The 18,806-nt window shown below is 41.8% G+C and overlaps 1 protein-coding gene across 2 annotated transcripts; it reads left to right on the forward strand.

Moving 5' to 3' along the window:
• Positions 1-906: 906 nt before the first annotated feature.
• prpf8 (pre-mRNA processing factor 8) lies at positions 907-18,605 on the forward strand. 2 transcript variants are annotated; one of them, XM_023295186.3, is made up of 43 exons: positions 907-1,074; positions 2,597-2,714; positions 2,826-2,994; positions 3,107-3,271; positions 3,397-3,615; positions 3,720-3,932; positions 4,073-4,198; positions 4,358-4,463; positions 4,775-4,965; positions 5,115-5,234; positions 5,352-5,541; positions 5,685-5,804; positions 6,169-6,303; positions 6,478-6,607; positions 6,722-6,918; positions 7,311-7,517; positions 8,001-8,164; positions 8,268-8,394; positions 8,718-8,910; positions 9,100-9,287; positions 9,471-9,709; positions 9,850-9,996; positions 10,114-10,324; positions 10,480-10,596; positions 10,709-10,956; positions 11,071-11,250; positions 11,394-11,529; positions 12,000-12,169; positions 12,385-12,514; positions 12,632-12,778; positions 12,921-13,081; positions 13,260-13,451; positions 13,855-14,092; positions 14,258-14,386; positions 14,775-14,888; positions 15,021-15,194; positions 15,479-15,672; positions 15,832-16,071; positions 16,251-16,392; positions 16,532-16,672; positions 16,783-16,922; positions 17,425-17,627; positions 17,968-18,605. In XM_023295186.3, the coding sequence occupies exons 2-43, from the start codon at positions 2,606-2,608 to the stop codon at positions 18,120-18,122; spliced, it is 7,017 nt and encodes a 2,338-aa protein (XP_023150954.1). In that variant the 5' UTR covers positions 907-1,074; positions 2,597-2,605; the 3' UTR covers positions 18,123-18,605. The 2 variants fall into 2 exon arrangements, with proteins under 2 accessions (XP_023150954.1, XP_054868297.1); XM_055012322.1 differs by having other exon boundaries at positions 912-1,066.
• Positions 18,606-18,806: the final 201 nt, after the last annotated feature.

The raw sequence follows: 18,806 nt of genomic DNA on the forward strand, positions 1-18,806 counted from the left end.
CGATTGGAAAAAAAAACAATCTAATTATTTAAATATGCCTTTTTATGTTATCATATGTATTTGTCTGTGAAGGGAGATGCCTCTGAACAACAGTGATCTGCCAGTCCCAGTAGGGCAAACTTGTAAAGGGGATGAATTATTTATATAGGGTACAAATATAAGCATAATATGTATTATTTTATAACATTCTCTCCATTCTTTGTAAGTTAGAGAAATAAGTATTCTTTTTTTCAACACACACTGTCTCTACAACAATATGGAAGTCCTGAAGTGACATGTCATCATGACAACAGTCTTTTCTCATCTTTCTCTTATCATCTGTGGCATTGTGTAATTTGAGTTGAACTACATTTTAAGGTGGCCTTAGATAGTCACTGGTGAAAGTAGTACCTGTGTACTGGTCACATTATCTGATCTCAGTGATTTAAAGTCACAACAGGCATTCATTTGTTAAAAATTGACCAGCTTGAAAATGTTTTGTGAACACTTGGCTAAACTGTGTATATTCTTTGTTGGAAAATCCAAATTCATTACAGAGCACGATGAAGACTGAATAAAATGAGTGATAAAAGAACTCAAACAGCTCAGCTCAGTTAAAAAAAATCCAGTGTCATGAAGAGGTTGTTTAACAGTCCATTTTTTGAGGGTAATAATAATAAAACCACCCAGGGATAATAATTAACCCACTAATGCTCAGTTCACCTGTAGTTGAAGCCCTGCAGGGTGCACTCCAGACCTGCAGGGGGCAGCAGTGCACCGGATATAGGATCATCCGGGTACTTGAAAATTGCGCTAATTCAACGTTTGCGCATCTTTCCTACGTAGAGCCGCTCCAGTTCACCGCTCGATACACTAAAAATCCTGCGTATCTTTGGTCTGTGATTTCCACTGAGCTGCGTTCATCGTGTGGCCGCCGTCGTTCGTCGTGCGTGATGCGGTTGGATGAAGACGCATCAACACAACACTGAAGCAGAAAAAGAGGACAATAAGAGAGAAATGTTGTGTTAGTTCACTGTGTGTGGATCCAAGTTGTCTCCGACGTTAACAGACTGCGCTGGGAGTGAAGGTAGCGAGGTGTGTGTTGGTCTTTTTTTGCTTTTGTTACGGAACACGCAGCCGTTAGCCGTTGAAGCTAGCATTCAACCGCTCCGTCCACGCTCGGCCTAATCAATAGCTCCAACTAACCGATGTGGAATAATGTGTCGCAGATTTGTTTGCACGTAGTTTAAGTTATTCGCAGTTTATGTCGTCCACTTTTACCGAACTACCAATTGTTTTGCCTTAGTAGTGCGCTGGTTTTTGCGTAGGTACTGGATTGGTCTCGTTTGGGAAGCCATGTTGAGCTAACTTTGCTAGCTCGTTAATTATGAGCAAGATAATGTTGCAGCTAAGCAGACAATTAAACGTGCAACAGTCGTATTTTGTGTTGAATTAGCAAATGTCACTAACTAACAATACTCAGTTAAAGCTAACTTTGAGCGGTTCTCATACTTTGTTTGGAAAGGAAGTAAGTTCGATATAAATTTTACGAAGACCTACCGATTGTTGAAAATAGCGTTGTGCTACAAAGTAAATATTTTTGATTTCTGCACTTATTTACTTCGTCTTTGTACTACGTTATAACCAATTCGGTTGTTTTTACTATTGTAAATGACTCTAAAGGAACAATGAAACTCTTGTAATGTAATTTTCCAGTTGTCTAAAAGTGATTGCAACCCTTGCAGAGTGACTGAAATTGTTAGTAGCTCTTTAAAATTATTTCATCAATGAGTGTTTGGTTGTAGCTCATAGGATATGTATTGCAAAAGAAATAGATTTATTTTTTTTATATATATGGAATCTAAGTGGATATCTAGTTAGATGAAGTCTTAACAAGGATAGATAGATAGATTAAACCTTTATTGATCCCACAGCGGGGAAATTTACAGTGTAACAGCAGCAAATAGAACAGTTTGAATAAAAAAGAGAGCAGCACAGTGCATAGATATAAATATTTTCTTCTTCTAGAAGAAAATATACAATATTTACAGCAAAGTTTCTATGCAATTGTGCAACATCATTATTTACATTTTTATTGCACAGTTTGTAGGTGGGTGAACTGAACTAATAACAGACATACTAAACACATGTAGTGTAAACAATGGAATCTGTAGCATTGCTTCAGTTGTCCTAAATGTTGTGCCTGATTATGCCATAAACTGCAACTTTTTTTGGGTCACAACTATTTGTTTCAAGAAGCATTGTAGTTTTAAAAAGACACACTTTTCCTTTTACCAGAGACATTAACCTGTGTGTATTAGCACATTCTGATTGTTCGATCCAGATAAAAGCAGGTGTAGAAATTTATAAACCGGACGACACAGATTTAGCAACAGGCTTGCTGTCAGATTTTGCCGTGACACTGGCCACAAAACTAATGCACTAATGTAACAGACTTTGTCAGAAAGTAGACATTTTATTTGTGCTAGATTGAATGTATTTTATTATTTTTGACCCGCAACCTCACTCTTTGGGGTTTTATTAATACACAGTCTCATAGGTTGGATATGGTCCGTACAGATTGTGATTCGTTGTTTGGTGTTTTTGTTTTGCACAGTGAGGCGCCATGGCGGCTACCTTCCCCTACAGAGGGGTCCCACCAGCGATGCCACCAGGTGTACCCCCACCTGCGCCCATCCCTGACTACATGTCTGAGGAAAAACTGCAAGAGAAAGGTATGTTGGTTTTGACTCATGACAGCACTTTCAAGGTGTTATTTGTAAGCTACAATGTTATACACTTTTATGAACTTACTTTCATGTATTTACTGTCTTCCAACTCTATAGCAAGAAAATGGCAGCAGCTGCAGGCAAAGCGCTACTCCGAAAAGAGAAAGTTTGGCTTTGTGGACGCTCAGAAGGAAGACATGCCTCCTGAACATGTCCGCAAAATCATCAGGGACCATGGAGACATGACCAATAGAAAGTTTCGCCATGACAAGAGGGTCTACCTCGGGTAAAAATTAATCCTGTTGTACAGAAGGTGTTGATTTGTTTGCTTGTTTAAGAAGATTGATTCCTGTTGCATTAGCTCATTCTGTGTCTTTTTTTTTTTTTTTTTAAAACAGTGCCCTCAAGTACATGCCCCACGCAGTGCTGAAGCTGCTGGAAAACATGCCTATGCCCTGGGAACAGATCCGAGATGTGCCTGTACTCTACCACATCACAGGAGCTATTTCCTTTGTGAATGAAATCCCTTGGGTCATAGAGCCAGTGTACATTGCTCAGTGGGGGTAAGTGAGAGATTGTAATCCCATGCTTCACTGTAGTTCCAGTTGGCTCTATATTCTCAGTGCATTGCATGCATATATATGTCTAAAATATGTGAAATCATTGGTATCACTTGTCCTGATTGCAGCACCATGTGGATCATGATGCGTCGTGAGAAGCGTGATCGTCGGCACTTCAAGCGTATGCGCTTTCCACCATTTGATGATGAGGAGCCGCCTCTGGACTATGCTGATAACATATTGGATGTGGAACCTCTGGAGGCCATTCAGATGGAGCTTGATCCCGAGGAAGATGGCTCAGTTGTGGAGTGGTTCTATGAGCATCAGCCCCTCAAAGACACTGCCAAGTAAGCATTCATGTCTCTTCTTTAAAGACTAAGACTTAAAATTGTGCATATCAGCTGATGTGTTACTTGATAAATAACTGTAAATTCCTTTGTGCCCTATTCAGATTTGTGAATGGCACCACCTATCGGCGCTGGCAGTTCACTCTACCCATGATGTCCACGCTGTACCGTCTGGCCAATCAGCTGCTGACGGACCTGGTGGATTTCAATTACTTTTATCTCTTTGACCTCAAGGCCTTCTTCACTTCTAAGGCCTTAAACATGGCCATCCCTGGGGGACCAAAGTTTGAGCCGTTGGTCAGAGACATCAACCTCCAGTATGTATTTTCTGCTTGTATGCAATGATAAACCTACAGTAATTGAAATATGAAGGCAGAGTACTGTAAAGGAAACATCAAGAAAGAATAGATGCTAGATGACTTGTGGTTTAAGTGATCCATCTCTCTTTCTCGCGCAGGGATGAAGACTGGAACGAGTTCAATGACATCAACAAAATTATCATCCGACAGCCCATCAGGACGGAGTACAAGATTGCCTTCCCCTACTTGTACAACAACTTGCCGCACCATGTTCATCTCACCTGGTAAGAACTTGATGAGTGAAAAGCCAGCTCATTGCAAAATAGAACAAAATTATTCATGGATTAAAAAAGTCTTTCTTTGCTCATTAAGTGACTAACGTTGCTACAATATCATTCATAATAGCTATATGAAATAAACACTTGTGCCTTTTTTAAATACAGGTACCACACACCAAATGTGGTGTTTATCAAGACAGAGGATCCAGATCTACCAGCATTCTACTTTGACCCGCTGATCAACCCTATTTCACACAGACATTCTGTCAAGGTAAGTGTTGCTTTTTATCCACCTTCTCCTATTAGCAGCTGAGAAAAGACGAATATTATTCTTGCAGAAAAAGTTGTGTATCGTTTTAAATGAAATCCTCTTACAAAGGCGCACTTGCATTGGCCTGCTTGCCTGTGCGTAAGAACTGGAGGAATAGTAAAGTGAATAGTGACTTCTTAATTCATTACTGGCTGCAGCTGCAGTGCACTCGTCACCATTCAGATACTTATTATTTAAATAAATGACACCTTTAGTCTTTCTATGACTAAGTGACTTTTAAATTGTTGTTTTTATTTTCTGTTCTCACTCAGAGCCAAGAGCCTCTGCCTGATGACGATGAAGAGTTTGAGCTTCCTGAGTATGTGGAGCCTTTCCTTAAAGAGACCCCACTCTACACAGACAACACTGCCAATGGCATTGCTCTGCTTTGGGCACCGAGACCCTTCAACCTCCGATCTGGTCGCACAAGGCGCGCCATTGATATCCCCCTGATCAAGAACTGGTGAGCAAACTGCCAACATGTTGTTACAAAATTAAATCTGTCATAATGTACTAATCAAAAATAGATGGATTGGCTTTGTCTTGTTATTTTATTCAGATGTGAAATAAGGTTTGAAAATATGAAACTTGAAATGTTTAAATATTGTACAGGTACCGCGAGCATTGCCCTGCAGGACAACCAGTGAAAGTGCGTGTGTCGTACCAGAAACTGTTGAAGTACTATGTGCTCAATGCTCTCAAACACAGACCACCCAAAGCCCAGAAGAAGAGGTAAACATTATGAGTTATATTTCGATTTGTGGTTAAAATGTCCTTGTCATCAAAACGTTTTTTTTTTTGCTCACCAGTCAAGTTTCTGAAAAAGCTTTTTCCTCTGTTGTATTTCAGGTATCTGTTCCGCTCCTTTAAGGCCACGAAGTTCTTTCAGTCCACCAAGCTGGACTGGGTGGAGGTCGGCCTACAGGTGTGCAGACAGGGCTACAACATGCTCAATCTGCTCATCCACCGTAAGAACCTCAACTATCTGCATCTGGACTACAACTTCAACTTGAAGCCTGTCAAGACACTGACTACAAAGGTACATTCTCGAGGGCAGAACTACCCATTATTTCACTTTTGTAACATTATATTGTGCTTAGGTGAAAGAAATCCATTTTGGTGCCTCTGTCGCTCCTTAACCTGAGTTGACCTAAAACTGTGTTCTTATTGTCCATCCTCCAGGAGAGAAAGAAGTCCAGATTCGGCAATGCCTTCCATTTGTGCAGAGAGGTGCTACGTCTGAGCAAGCTGGTGGTTGACAGCCACGTGCAGTACAGACTGGGAAATGTTGACGCTTTCCAGGTTAGTTTAGCTCTGAATTTTGAGCAAGACTTCCCATCTTAAGGGATAGGCATAGTTTTCTGTAAATCCAGCAACTTTGCTAACTGGACAAACTGAGCCACAGAGTGGAAGTGTTTTTTTTTTTTCATCATTGTTTTTTGTTTTGTTATTGTTTAGAAGAAGGATTTATTTATATAACATAATGTGATAGGTACAACTTAAGTACTCACAGTGTTGAACACATTGATGTACTTTTGTGACAGGTGTTTCTCTTAGTGTTTTGGTTTAGTGGTGGTTCTATTTCGACATTGTTTGGACATGACTGATTATTCTACACAGTGGTTTCACACTTGGTTAATCTCAGAGCTGTTTCTCTGCATTGTAGTTGGCTGATGGGCTGCAGTACATCTTCGCTCATGTGGGTCAGCTGACAGGCATGTACCGCTACAAGTACAAGCTGATGAGACAAATCCGGATGTGCAAAGACCTGAAGCATCTCATCTACTACAGGTTCAACACAGTGAGTAAAACACAATATATTTAATTATTCAGGCGGTTGTTTCATTAAGTTGTATGTCAGTGTCTATTTGAAGTTGTGTTATTTCCCCACAAACTACAGAAGAAGCTAAGGACTGACAAATTGTCTTTGCACCTTAAAGTTCAATTCTGTTGTTTGCTGTGTGTGTTTGATCAGGGTCCTGTGGGCAAAGGTCCAGGTTGTGGCTTCTGGGCTCCTGGCTGGAGAGTGTGGCTGTTCTTCATGAGGGGCATCACTCCTCTGTTGGAGAGGTGGCTGGGAAATCTGCTGGCCAGGCAGTTTGAAGGTATGCACACATATTTAATCGTTTGAGCCACCAGTGGTGTGATGCAGTCAGCAGTATTCACTGTGAAGATCTGTACTGGTTTAAGCAGCAGCTTTGTTTCATTTTGCCCCACAGGACGTCACTCAAAGGGTGTAGCCAAGACTGTGACCAAACAGCGTGTGGAGTCTCACTTTGACCTGGAGTTGCGTGCCGCAGTGATGCACGACATCTTGGATATGATGCCTGAGGGCATCAAACAGAACAAGGCCAGAACCATCCTGCAGCATCTCAGTGAGTCCTGGAGGTGCTGGAAAGCCAACATTCCCTGGAAGGTCAGTGCTTCACAGGATCATCTTCCACTGTGACTGAGTGCAGTATCAGGGAGGGGACTGTCTGCTGTTGGGGACGAATCACAAAAATGCTGTTCCATTTGAATTTAGTCTCGTAAAATAGCAAGTGCAATGTCAAGCTTTTAGCACATGAAGTTGTGTTCTGACCTGTTTTGTTTTTTTTCTGACTTGCATGTGTTGATTCAGATAATACAGGCAACATCTCCTGCACTACTTGTGATGAGGAATGTAAATGTCCAGTATTATTTCATATACAAGTATATAAGTGCAGCTTCACAAAGAGACTAATTAAAAAATGTTTAATTTCTTGACAGTTACAGTTGAGTATGACTGAAAAAAGTATGGATTCTTATTTTTACCCTTGATCATTTTAGGTGCCTGGCCTGCCCACTCCCATTGAGAACATGATCCTTCGTTATGTGAAGGCCAAAGCTGACTGGTGGACCAACACAGCTCATTACAACCGTGAGCGAATTCGTCGTGGAGCCACTGTGGACAAGACGGTGTGCAAGAAGAATCTGGGCAGACTGACCCGTCTGTACCTGAAAGCTGAGCAAGAGCGACAGCACAACTACCTGAAGGTGATACTCAGAGCAAAGTTCAAATTGCCCTCAGTTATCAGAACTTTCATTTGTCATTTTTAGCACTATAGTGCTTCATAAACTGCTGTATTGGTTACTTAAGTTTTGGTGCTTTTTAATTGTTGACCTTAAAGATACTTGCTACATTAAAAGTGTTGCAGCGATAGATTTATAATGCATATATTGCACTCAACAAATTTAAAGTGAAGGTTTGAATGTCCTCTTACAAAGGCGCACTTGCATTGGTGTGCTTGCCTGTGCGTAAGAACTGGAGGAATAATAAAATTAATAGTGGTTCTATTATTGCTGACTGCAGTTGCAGTTGGCCTCCCACTATTCAGATATTTGTTATGATTTATGTTATTATTATTAACAACTTTAAACACAAACAATAAATTATAAATATTTGTGCTGTTGGACTTTAAAACCTGGATTCTTAACATTTGCCATATTTTTGCTGACGTGTGTAAATTTTACTTGCAGGATGGTCCCTACATCACAGCAGAAGAAGCAGTAGCCATTTACACCACAACTGTGCACTGGCTGGAGAGTCGGCGGTTCTCGCCCATCCCTTTCCCTCCTCTGTCCTACAAACACGACACCAAGCTGCTCATCCTGGCCCTGGAGAGGCTCAAAGAGGCCTACAGGTAAACATGCTTACAACATGATCTGCTTCATCACACCAGGCAACACAGCTGCCAGAAGATTTGTTTTGGTAGATTATTCAGTTATTGTTTGTGTGCCCCCAAGTGTGAAGTCTCGTCTGAACCAGAGTCAGAGGGAGGAGCTGGGACTGATAGAGCAGGCCTACGACAATCCTCACGAGGCCCTTTCCAGGATCAAACGTCACCTGCTCACACAGAGAGCATTCAAAGAGGTCAGTACTAAGATACTACACATCTGTTTTTGAGAATTTCAGGCACAGTTTTTTAGATGATGTGAAATTTGAAGCACAGAAAAAACTTTTTTTAAACATTTATTCTTTTCTTATGACATTTCACAAGTCTATTTTAACACTACAATATAAGATGTTGGGGAAAAAAGATAGACATATCCTAACATAACATAGACGGTATGTTGGCTTATTCATAAGAAAAAATTCCATCTCCATTTTGTAGGCTTGCATTTCTTGATACAGCTGTTTCTCACTCATTCTATTTCATTCCTTTGTCAGTCTAACAACATTTTCTTCTTTTGCAGGTGGGTATTGAGTTCATGGACCTTTACAGTCACTTGGTGCCGGTGTACGATGTGGAGCCCCTGGAGAAGATCACAGACGCCTACCTGGACCAGTACCTGTGGTATGAAGCAGACAAAAGGCGCCTGTTCCCACCCTGGATCAAACCTGCTGACACTGAACCACCACCACTGCTGGTCTACAAGTGGTGCCAAGGTAAGGCTGGACTCAGGCTAGCTAAATTGGAAAAGTGTTGTTGATCAAATTGTGTGCTGCCAAATAGATACAGGTGAAAATAAACTGTCAGTTTGTTTGTCAATGTCGTCTCCAAATCCGATAATCCCACTGTATTAGGAGGAACAAATTCTAGGCCGTATTTGAGAGCTATTTGTTTATTCTCCTCAGGCATCAACAACTTACAGGACGTGTGGGAGACTGCTGAGGGAGAGTGCAACGTGATGCTGGAGTCCCGCTATGAGAAAATGTATGAGAAGATTGATCTGACGTTGCTCAACAGGCTGCTGCGTCTTATTGTTGACCACAATATTGCTGATTACATGACAGCCAAGAACAACGTGGTTATCAACTACAAGGTAAATGCAGTTGTTTGAGATTCATTCCTGTATCTTAAACATAATTGTGATAAATAATTTGTAGCTTAGTGTATAGGCATGCTTGAATTTATGTAGCATTTTGAGAACATACTGCCTGTTTTTATGCAGTTAAATTTTTACTGGCAATCGGGCTAAATGTTTTCCTCTTTGTTTCTCACATAGGACATGAACCACACCAACTCTTACGGCATCATCAGGGGACTCCAGTTTGCCTCATTCATCGTGCAGTATTACGGCCTGGTGATGGACCTGCTGGTGCTCGGCTTACACCGAGCCAGTGAGATGGCTGGCCCACCTCAGATGCCAAATGACTTCCTCAGTTTCCAGGACACGGCCACAGAGAGCGCTCACCCAATCAGACTGTACTGCCGCTACATCGACCGTATCCACATCTTCTTCAGGTGCAGTTTCATCACCAAAATGATAACTTCTATTGATTTGTGTAACAAAATTGTGTGCAACTGTGAGAGCAGCTGAAAAAAGGCAAAATTTCTCCTCTGGAAGAAAACATAAATTGTAAGTGATGTGACTTTTTTCCCAGGTTCTCTGCTGATGAGGCCAGAGACCTGATCCAGAGATATCTGACAGAGCATCCAGACCCCAACAATGAGAACATAGTGGGTTACAACAACAAGAAGTGTTGGCCTCGTGACGCCCGCATGAGACTGATGAAGCATGATGTCAACCTGTGAGTTTCTACCCAAATCTTTGACTCCTCTATTACATCTTACTGTGCTCTGTGGAACATTAGCCTCTTGAGTCTTTAGACCAAAAGTTTTGACTTGTCTAATATTATTCCTCTCAGGGGACGTGCCGTGTTCTGGGACATCAAGAATCGCCTGCCCAGGTCTGTGACCACAGTCCAGTGGGAGAACAGCTTTGTGTCGGTCTACAGCAAAGACAACCCCAACCTGCTCTTCAACATGTGTGGCTTTGAGTGCCGCATCCTCCCCAAGTGCCGCACCAGCTATGAGGAGTTTACTCACAAGGATGGTGTCTGGAACCTGCAGAATGAGGTGAGGAGGCCAAAATATGAAACAGTTGTGCTAATGACCAGCCTTGGATGGTTTCAAACAACTGTAAACTGATAAATAATCAATATTAAAGCGAATCTCTTTTTTCAAACAAATGAGTTTTTATCAAAAGTTTACATGTTATTGCACTTGTGCAGGTAACCAAAGAGAGGACAGCACAGTGTTTCCTGCGTGTGGATGATGAATCAATGCAGCGTTTCCACAACAGAGTGCGTCAGATCCTGATGGCCTCTGGCTCCACAACCTTCACCAAGGTTAGCAGACAACTTTCATCCCAAAGTGGTAACATAGAAAACACAATTGGATAAAACCAGTTATGTTAAGTTATTAAGTTATCGTAATTCACTGTCTTGTTCTCACCGGCAGATCGTGAACAAATGGAACACAGCTCTGATTGGTCTGATGACCTACTTCCGTGAGGCTGTCGTCAACACCCAGGAGCTCCTGGACCTGCTGGTAAAGTGTGAGAACAAGATTCAGACACGTATCAAGATCGGCCTGAACTCCAAAATGCCTAGCCGCTTCCCTCCTGTAGTCTTCTACACTCCCAAGGAGTTGGGTGGCCTTGGCATGTTGTCCATGGGCCACGTGCTTATCCCCCAGTCAGACCTGCGGTAAGTCGTCTGTCAGATACAGATGTTTGTTGACCCGTAGTTGTTGTACGTTAATTGCGTACATTTTTCTGATACCTCAGCAAATTAAACATTCAATTGTCTTCTCTTCACCAGGTGGTCCAAGCAGACAGATGTGGGCATCACCCACTTCAGGTCTGGAATGAGTCACGAAGAAGACCAGCTCATTCCTAACTTGTATCGTTACATTCAGCCGTGGGAGAGCGAGTTCATTGACTCTCAGAGGGTCTGGGCTGAGTATGCCCTCAAGAGACAGGAGGCCATTGCTCAGAACAGGTACAGTCTTAGTCAGACTTGGTTTTTGGAAAACCTCAACAAGAACCAGATTCACTGGCCTCTTTGCTGCACTGATTAAATAAATATTAACCAAACCTGAGCAAAAACTAGACAAGGCAAATAGTGTGTTTTCTTTATTCCAGACGTCTGACTCTGGAGGATCTGGAGGACTCGTGGGACAGAGGAATCCCTCGCATCAACACACTTTTTCAGAAGGACAGACACACACTGGCCTATGATAAAGGCTGGAGAGTCAGAACAGACTTCAAACAGTATCAGGTAAGGAGCAGACGCTGATGTTATAAAGAGCTCTACTATATAAAGAGGTCCTTTTTAATAATTCATATGTATGCCAGTGTAACCCAAGAAGACTAAAAGGCTAAAGGCTAGTTTGTGAGTCTTTCTAATGCCTTGGGGATTTTCTAAGACAAAACAATGTGAAGTTTGTCCTGAGTTGGACCATAAAATTGCCAAAATAAAAATAGTTTGTGTTTGTCCCAGATGAAAACTAGCCTTCCGGCTAATTCTGGCTTTTCTAACCATGTGTAATCATGTGTTTTATGAAATTGTATTGTCCCCTTTCAAATAAACTAAATTGAATTGAATGTACTATGCAGCAGTTGTTTGTTTCTAATAAAAATGCATAAATTTAGATGTTAACAAAGGGAAATATATGTTTAACATTTATTAGTTAACACCAAGATGCAGACATCGATTGTATCGATGTTTTCTGTCCTGATTGAATGCAGGTGCTGAAACAGAATCCATTCTGGTGGACCCACCAGAGGCACGATGGAAAACTGTGGAACCTGAACAACTATCGCACAGACATGATCCAGGCTCTGGGCGGTGTGGAGGGCATCCTGGAGCACACACTCTTCAAAGGCACTTACTTCCCCACCTGGGAGGGTCTCTTCTGGTGAGAGCCCTTTGAGCGCTATGAATCATATTGGTGTACTTTGGAGTCAGATTTGCTCATTAACCAAATCACTTTTACACTTGATATGGCTGTTACATTGTGACCTGATTCTGATCTATTTGCCTCTTGAGTGCGTAATTGAATATACTAAAAAGCTAATTTGTTGTACAGTTAATTAATTGCAATTACGAACAAATTGGCTCTCTGTACCTTAGGGAAAAGGCCAGCGGCTTTGAGGAGTCCATGAAATGGAAGAAACTGACTAATGCTCAGAGGTCTGGTCTCAACCAGATCCCCAACCGTCGATTCACACTTTGGTGGTCACCCACCATCAACAGAGCCAATGTAAGTATGACCAGCATTCATTAAAATATATCCTACAGATCATTCTTCATTGTTGGGTTGGAGAGATTAAACAACGTCTGAGCTGAATTATAGTGTGTATCATCTTTTTGTTTCTAGGTATATGTGGGTTTCCAAGTGCAGCTTGACTTGACAGGAATCTTCATGCACGGCAAGATCCCCACGCTGAAGATCTCCCTCATTCAGATCTTCAGGGCTCACTTGTGGCAGAAGATTCATGAGAGCATTGTCATGGATCTCTGTCAGGTGAGTACTGGTCTTTGATCCACCTTTTCACTCTGCAGTACAGGAGCTTTTGCTTAATTTAGAACTATGTTAAAAAAAATATGGCAAAACGATTTCATTTGCTCAAAAACTTAGTCGCGTCACATTGTGAATCTTTTTTCAGGTGTTTGACCAGGAGCTGGATGCCCTGGAGATTGAGACAGTGCAGAAGGAGACCATCCATCCCAGGAAGTCATACAAGATGAACTCATCCTGTGCAGACATCCTCCTCTTTGCTTCATACAAGTGGAATGTCTCTCGGCCATCGCTGCTTGCTGACTCAAAGTATGAATTTTGGAGTCGTATTTACATGAATATTTGTGTTAATGTGTTTGAGAATTCTGAAAATGTGAAATGTTACACCAGTGCTGTGAAGATGTTTCGGAAACCGTCATAATGAAAGAACATGGAAAGGCTATATACTCAGCTAGTTTGAGCTAAAAATGTTCACCTCCTCCTGCAGGGATGTGATGGACAGCACCACCACACAGAAGTACTGGATTGACATTCAGCTCCGTTGGGGTGACTACGACTCTCACGACATTGAGCGCTACGCCAGGGCCAAATTCCTGGACTACACCACAGACAACATGAGTATCTACCCCTCCCCCACTGGAGTGCTCATTGCTATCGACCTGGCTTACAACCTCCACAGGTGAGGATCGTTACATGCACAAATATAAACAACATGGCTTTGTTAAGTTATTGAAAATGACAAACCAGTGATTTTTATATCTGACTACAAGAGTCTCAGTGCATTATGTGTCCTGAAAAAAGGCTAGAAGGTTGTCAAACAAATACTGACAGCATTGCTTGGATTTTGGCATCTACTTGTTCATGTCATCATGTATGTTTTGCATTAGCCTATGAATTCTTCACACCGGGTTCCCAAATTTTTGTAGGTGGACATAGTACAGTACTTATAGCAGCTCAAATGTTGTTAGCTGTTTACTGAACTCTGAAATGTTTTTCTCTGGGTGTCAATGGAGAAAAGCATGCGCAAAAGACAAAATTCTATGTCGTCCTGACGCTACTTTTTATTTGTTCTCCCTCTGTAGTGCTTATGGTAACTGGTTCCCTGGAAGCAAGCCTCTGATCCAGCAGGCCATGGCCAAGATCATGAAGGCCAACCCTGCCCTGTATGTGCTCAGGGAGCGCATCCGCAAAGGTCTGCAGCTGTACTCCTCAGAACCCACTGAGCCGTACCTGTCCTCACAAAACTATGGTGAACTCTTCTCCAACCAGATCATCTGGTTTGTGGATGACACGAATGTCTACAGAGTCACCATCCACAAGGTGAGCAGAGAACTGTGATGTTGTAAAATTGTATGTTTTGTTTTGGGCTGACAGTGGTCTAAATAAAATGTCTGGATGTGTAGATTTTTAATAGGAATATGCAAAAAAAAAAACAAAACAAAAACTTTGAATTTAGTCAAATGTATTCTCCATGTATCTCAACAGACCTTTGAGGGTAACTTGACCACGAAGCCCATCAATGGAGCCATTTTCATCTTCAATCCCAGGACTGGTCAACTCTTCCTCAAAATCATCCACACATCTGTATGGGCTGGACAGAAACGTCTGGGACAGGTGCAGTGATGCTCAAACGCTACTTAATTTAGTAAACACCAGCCTACCCTGTGGCATTGATGATTATTTTGATTTATTTGTTCTTAATGTGAGAAAAATCATTCTTTTGACCAGGAAAAAGGTCCTTTACAGTAAGACTGGGCTGAACTTAGTTTTTGCTTTGTCTCCTTAAACTTTAATCACAGTCTTCGAATCTATGTTAAGAAGTCATCTGAAGTCTGCACAGAGATTTATTTTTAGTCAAATAAGACTGTGTACCTTAACAGTTGAGTTAAATGGCACAGGTGCACACAAACATTTTCTTTTACTTTGAAATGACCGTTTAGTTTTTTGACAGGAAGTCGAATTTTTGCCCCGAGTGTATAACTTAATTTTTGTTTATTTGTAGCTGGCCAAATGGAAGACAGCTGAAGAAGTGGCTGCCTTGATTCGCTCCCTCCCCGTGGAAGAACAGCCGAAACAGATCATTGTAACCAGGAAGGGCATGTTGGACCCTCTGGAGGTGAGTCTCTTTTATGCTGTTAACTGCTATAATACTTAAAAATCTTGAAGGATAATCTGGGTATAATTTTTAGAAGGTGAAACCACATTGCAATACTTTTCCAGTCTTGATGCCTTTGTTCTCGCTGTGCAGGTCCACTTGCTCGACTTCCCCAACATTGTGATCAAGGGCTCAGAGTTGCAGCTGCCCTTCCAGGCTTGTCTGAAGGTGGAGAAGTTTGGAGACCTGATCCTGAAGGCTACAGAACCACAGATGGTGTTGTTCAACCTTTATGATGACTGGCTCAAGACCATCTCATCTTACACAGTGAGTTTCACCCCCTCCTTTATAGTCAGACTAGTATTAAACAGATTGTAATAAAGTTATGTCGCTGGATTGTTTTTTTTTTAATGGAAATGTCATACCAAGCTGTTGGAAAGCGTCTGTGTTTATTTACAACTGGTAGTGACTAAAAGACAAACTTGTCCCTGTGGTTGTGACTTACACCTAAGTTTTCCTAACAAAACTCCTGAAGGTACGTTTATGTTTTGTGAGCTCACCTTATTTCCCTGTGTAAATAGTTTGTGTTTGGTTGTCTGCTCCATCTCTAGGCCTTCTCTCGACTCATCCTGATCCTCAGAGCGCTCCATGTCAATAACGACCGAGCCAAGGTGATTCTGAAACCGGATAAAACAACCATCACAGAGCCCCATCACATTTGGCCCACGCTCACCGATGAGGAATGGATCAAGGTGGAGGTGCAACTCAAAGACCTCATTCTGGCCGATTATGGCAAAAAGAACAAGTAAGTGTTTTTCTGTAACATAAAGGCAGCGTGTAGCACAAATAGCTGTTTGTGTTATATTGGGACCACAGTATCTAAGGAATTAAATTTTCTGTAACTGAGAACGGAATGAAACCAGATCTGATTTCAGTTATCAATGCTTCCTTTCTCTCCATCCAGTGTGAACGTGGCTTCACTGACCCAGTCTGAGATCCGTGACATCATCCTGGGTATGGAGATCTCCGCCCCGTCACAGCAGCGTCAGCAAATTGCTGAGATTGAGAAGCAGACCAAGGAACAGTCGCAGCTCACCGCCACACAGACCCGCACTGTCAACAAGCATGGAGACGAAATCATCACGTCCACCACCTCCAACTACGAGACCCAGACCTTCTCCTCTAAGACCGAATGGAGAGTCAGGTATGCAAGCGGTTTGTTTGGTTTTCACATTTTGCTTTAGGGCATTTCTTCCTTCAGGATTGAGTTTAAGATTGATCCATAATGAACAATTAACATCGAAGTACATTAAAGTGAATGCTTAACTATGCAGTCATCATTATGTCAGTTGGCTTTAATGTTGTTTGTCCTCTTTCTGTCAGGGCCATATCTGCTGCCAACCTCCACCTCCGAACCAACCACATCTACGTGTCCTCTGATGACATCAAGGAGACGGGTTACACCTACATCCTGCCCAAAAATGTTCTCAAGAAGTTCATCTGCATCTCAGATCTGCGAGCACAGGTATGTATTTATAGTACTGCACTTCATTTCTTTAACTGTCTATAAGCCTGCTATTCTACTGCTGCATATTTCATTTTTCATGTGTTTGCAAAGTAAACAAACTGCTCCTGTAGATTCAGACCATGTTGTGTTGTACCAGATTGCAGGCTACCTGTATGGTACCAGCCCGCCAGACAACCCCCAGGTGAAGGAGATCCGTTGCATCGTCATGGTCCCTCAGTGGGGGACACACCAGACTGTCCACCTGCCCAACCAGCTGCCTGGTCATGAATACCTGAAAGTAAGAAGTCTACACAGAGAATTTCCCAGCTCATTCTGACTATTTTATCATAACTGTGTTAGTTGAAAAGGCTACTTTGAAAAGGATCTAAAGATCTTTTTCTTTAACAGGAAATGGAGCCCCTCGGCTGGATCCACACGCAGCCTAATGAGTCACCACAGCTGTCCCCACAGGATGTCACCACACATGCCAAGATCATGGCTGATAACCCATCTTGGGATGGAGAAAAGACCATCATCATCACTTGCAGGTGGGTTTCTTTTCAAGAGGCCTGTTCTCTCTGGCACAGCAGGAGTTTTGAGACTGCAGGAAAATGTCAAACTTTTTTACTTGTATGCGTGTTCCAGATTTTCATTGGTTCCTGTGGTTCATTGGTTTGTGAGACTGGCCACTTTACTCCCGTTTGAAATAAGTAGACTGTTTTAGGTCTATAAATCACATTTTTAAAGCTACTAGTATTTAATTAAGAATTTTGCTGTCAGATCTTAACTTCTCTAAGTATTTTCCATTTCGACCTTAAAAAGATGGTGTCCTCCCTGCAAAAATTCTGTGAAAAAAACTGTGAAATTGTCTTGTATAACGGTTGAAGTACTGTAGTAGAAAACTGATTCACCAAAGATTTTGCTCCCAAAAAATAATGAAAAACACAAGCTTTATTTGCATTTGTGGTCTGCTTCTAAAATATAAGATGTTGCAGTTATTGCCACATATAACCTTGTTGTATTAAAATGCATTTTACCTTTAATTTTCAGCTTCACTCCAGGCTCATGCACTCTAACAGCGTACAAGTTGACGCCTAGTGGTTATGAATGGGGTCGCCAGAACACAGACAAGGGCAACAACCCTAAAGGCTACTTGCCATCACATTATGAAAGAGTACAGATGCTACTCTCTGACCGCTTCCTGGGCTTCTTCATGGTGCCAGGCCAAGTTTCCTGGAATTACAACTTCATGGGTCAGTAGCCAATGTTTATAATTTTATTAGATTAACTTTTATTGTGTAATTACTTTATTGGAAGAGCTGCATGACTGAGCTTTAAAAGAGAGTGTAAAACTGTGTCACGTCCTCAATTTGTTTTCATTTGTGACAAATCGGTGCCATATATTGATGTTTCCATTCTGACCTCACGCCGGTTTAATTGATTTTACAATGAAAATGTGCTTCACAGCTTGAGAACTAAATGTTAAAAACAGTGGCCTATTAGGTCACCACTCACACTTAAGTCATGTGTGTCACCAAGTTGTCAATTACAGAGGACTGTCAGTAATGATTGTGTTGACTTGTCTTGCCACAGGCGTGCGCCACGATCCCAACATGAAGTACGACCTGCAGCTTGCCAACCCCAAAGAGTTCTACCATGAAGTCCATCGGCCCTCACACTTCCTGAACTTTGCCTCCCTGCAGGAGGGCGAGATCTACAACGCCGACCGCGAGGACATGTACGCCTGAGAGCCCTCGCTCTGCTCTTGACATGTTTGTAGATAGCTCTAACCAGCATCATGAGGAGCCAGTGCAGATCAGCCCCTGTAATATTTCTGTTGAACACATAACTGTGATGTTTGGAAATTTTTATGTAAAGGCTTTAGGACCTTTTAGGAATCTGTTAAGTTTTTTGATATTTTCTACAAATGTTATGGTTTTGTCCCCACTCCTCTCCTCTATAACAGTAAAGCTTCTTTGAGCAAGTCGTTGATTTTTGTGGCTTGTCCTACATTTGAGCATTTGTGTGTAGTTTAAAGTACACAATTTGTTGATGTAATATTTTATCATTTACATTACTTCTGGAGGATAAACACTCACCTCCTCTTTCCCCTTTGAGCGATGAAATCGAAAGTTGTATTTTCATGCCAGTAATGCCCTGTCTTACTGTGTTGTACTATACATCATCTGACACTGTAGCTTGGGTTTAAATAAAGATCACAATTTTTATAAGCACTGTTGCAGTATTGTAATCTGTTGAGGGGAAGTTAAGCATCTATGTGCATTCTGGCTGTGTTCGGGGGAACTTTGTTGGCTTGCTTCCCTTTTGAGACAGGCTAAAGATCACATGGGCTTCATTAAAGCACTCAGTTTGGTTTCAGTGACTTGTTTAAGCACTCTTGGATACCATAACAGTGCCAGCTATTGGAGGAC

This window comes from Amphiprion ocellaris, chromosome 7 (assembly GCF_022539595.1).
Source record: "Amphiprion ocellaris isolate individual 3 ecotype Okinawa chromosome 7, ASM2253959v1, whole genome shotgun sequence".
NCBI classification, from domain to species: Eukaryota; Metazoa; Chordata; class Actinopteri; family Pomacentridae; genus Amphiprion; species Amphiprion ocellaris.

Excerpts from the sequence above, each read along its gene's own strand:
- prpf8 (XM_023295186.3), top strand. The coding sequence starts at position 2,606 with ATGGCGGCTACCTTCCCCTACAGAGGGGTCCCACCAGCGATGCCACCA. Across the intron at positions 6,919-7,310 it reads AAGCCAACATTCCCTGGAAG|GTGCCTGGCCTGCCCACTCC; the intron begins GTCAGTGCTTCA and ends TGATCATTTTAG. Across the intron at positions 15,673-15,831 it reads GATTATGGCAAAAAGAACAA|TGTGAACGTGGCTTCACTGA; the intron begins GTAAGTGTTTTT and ends CTCTCCATCCAG.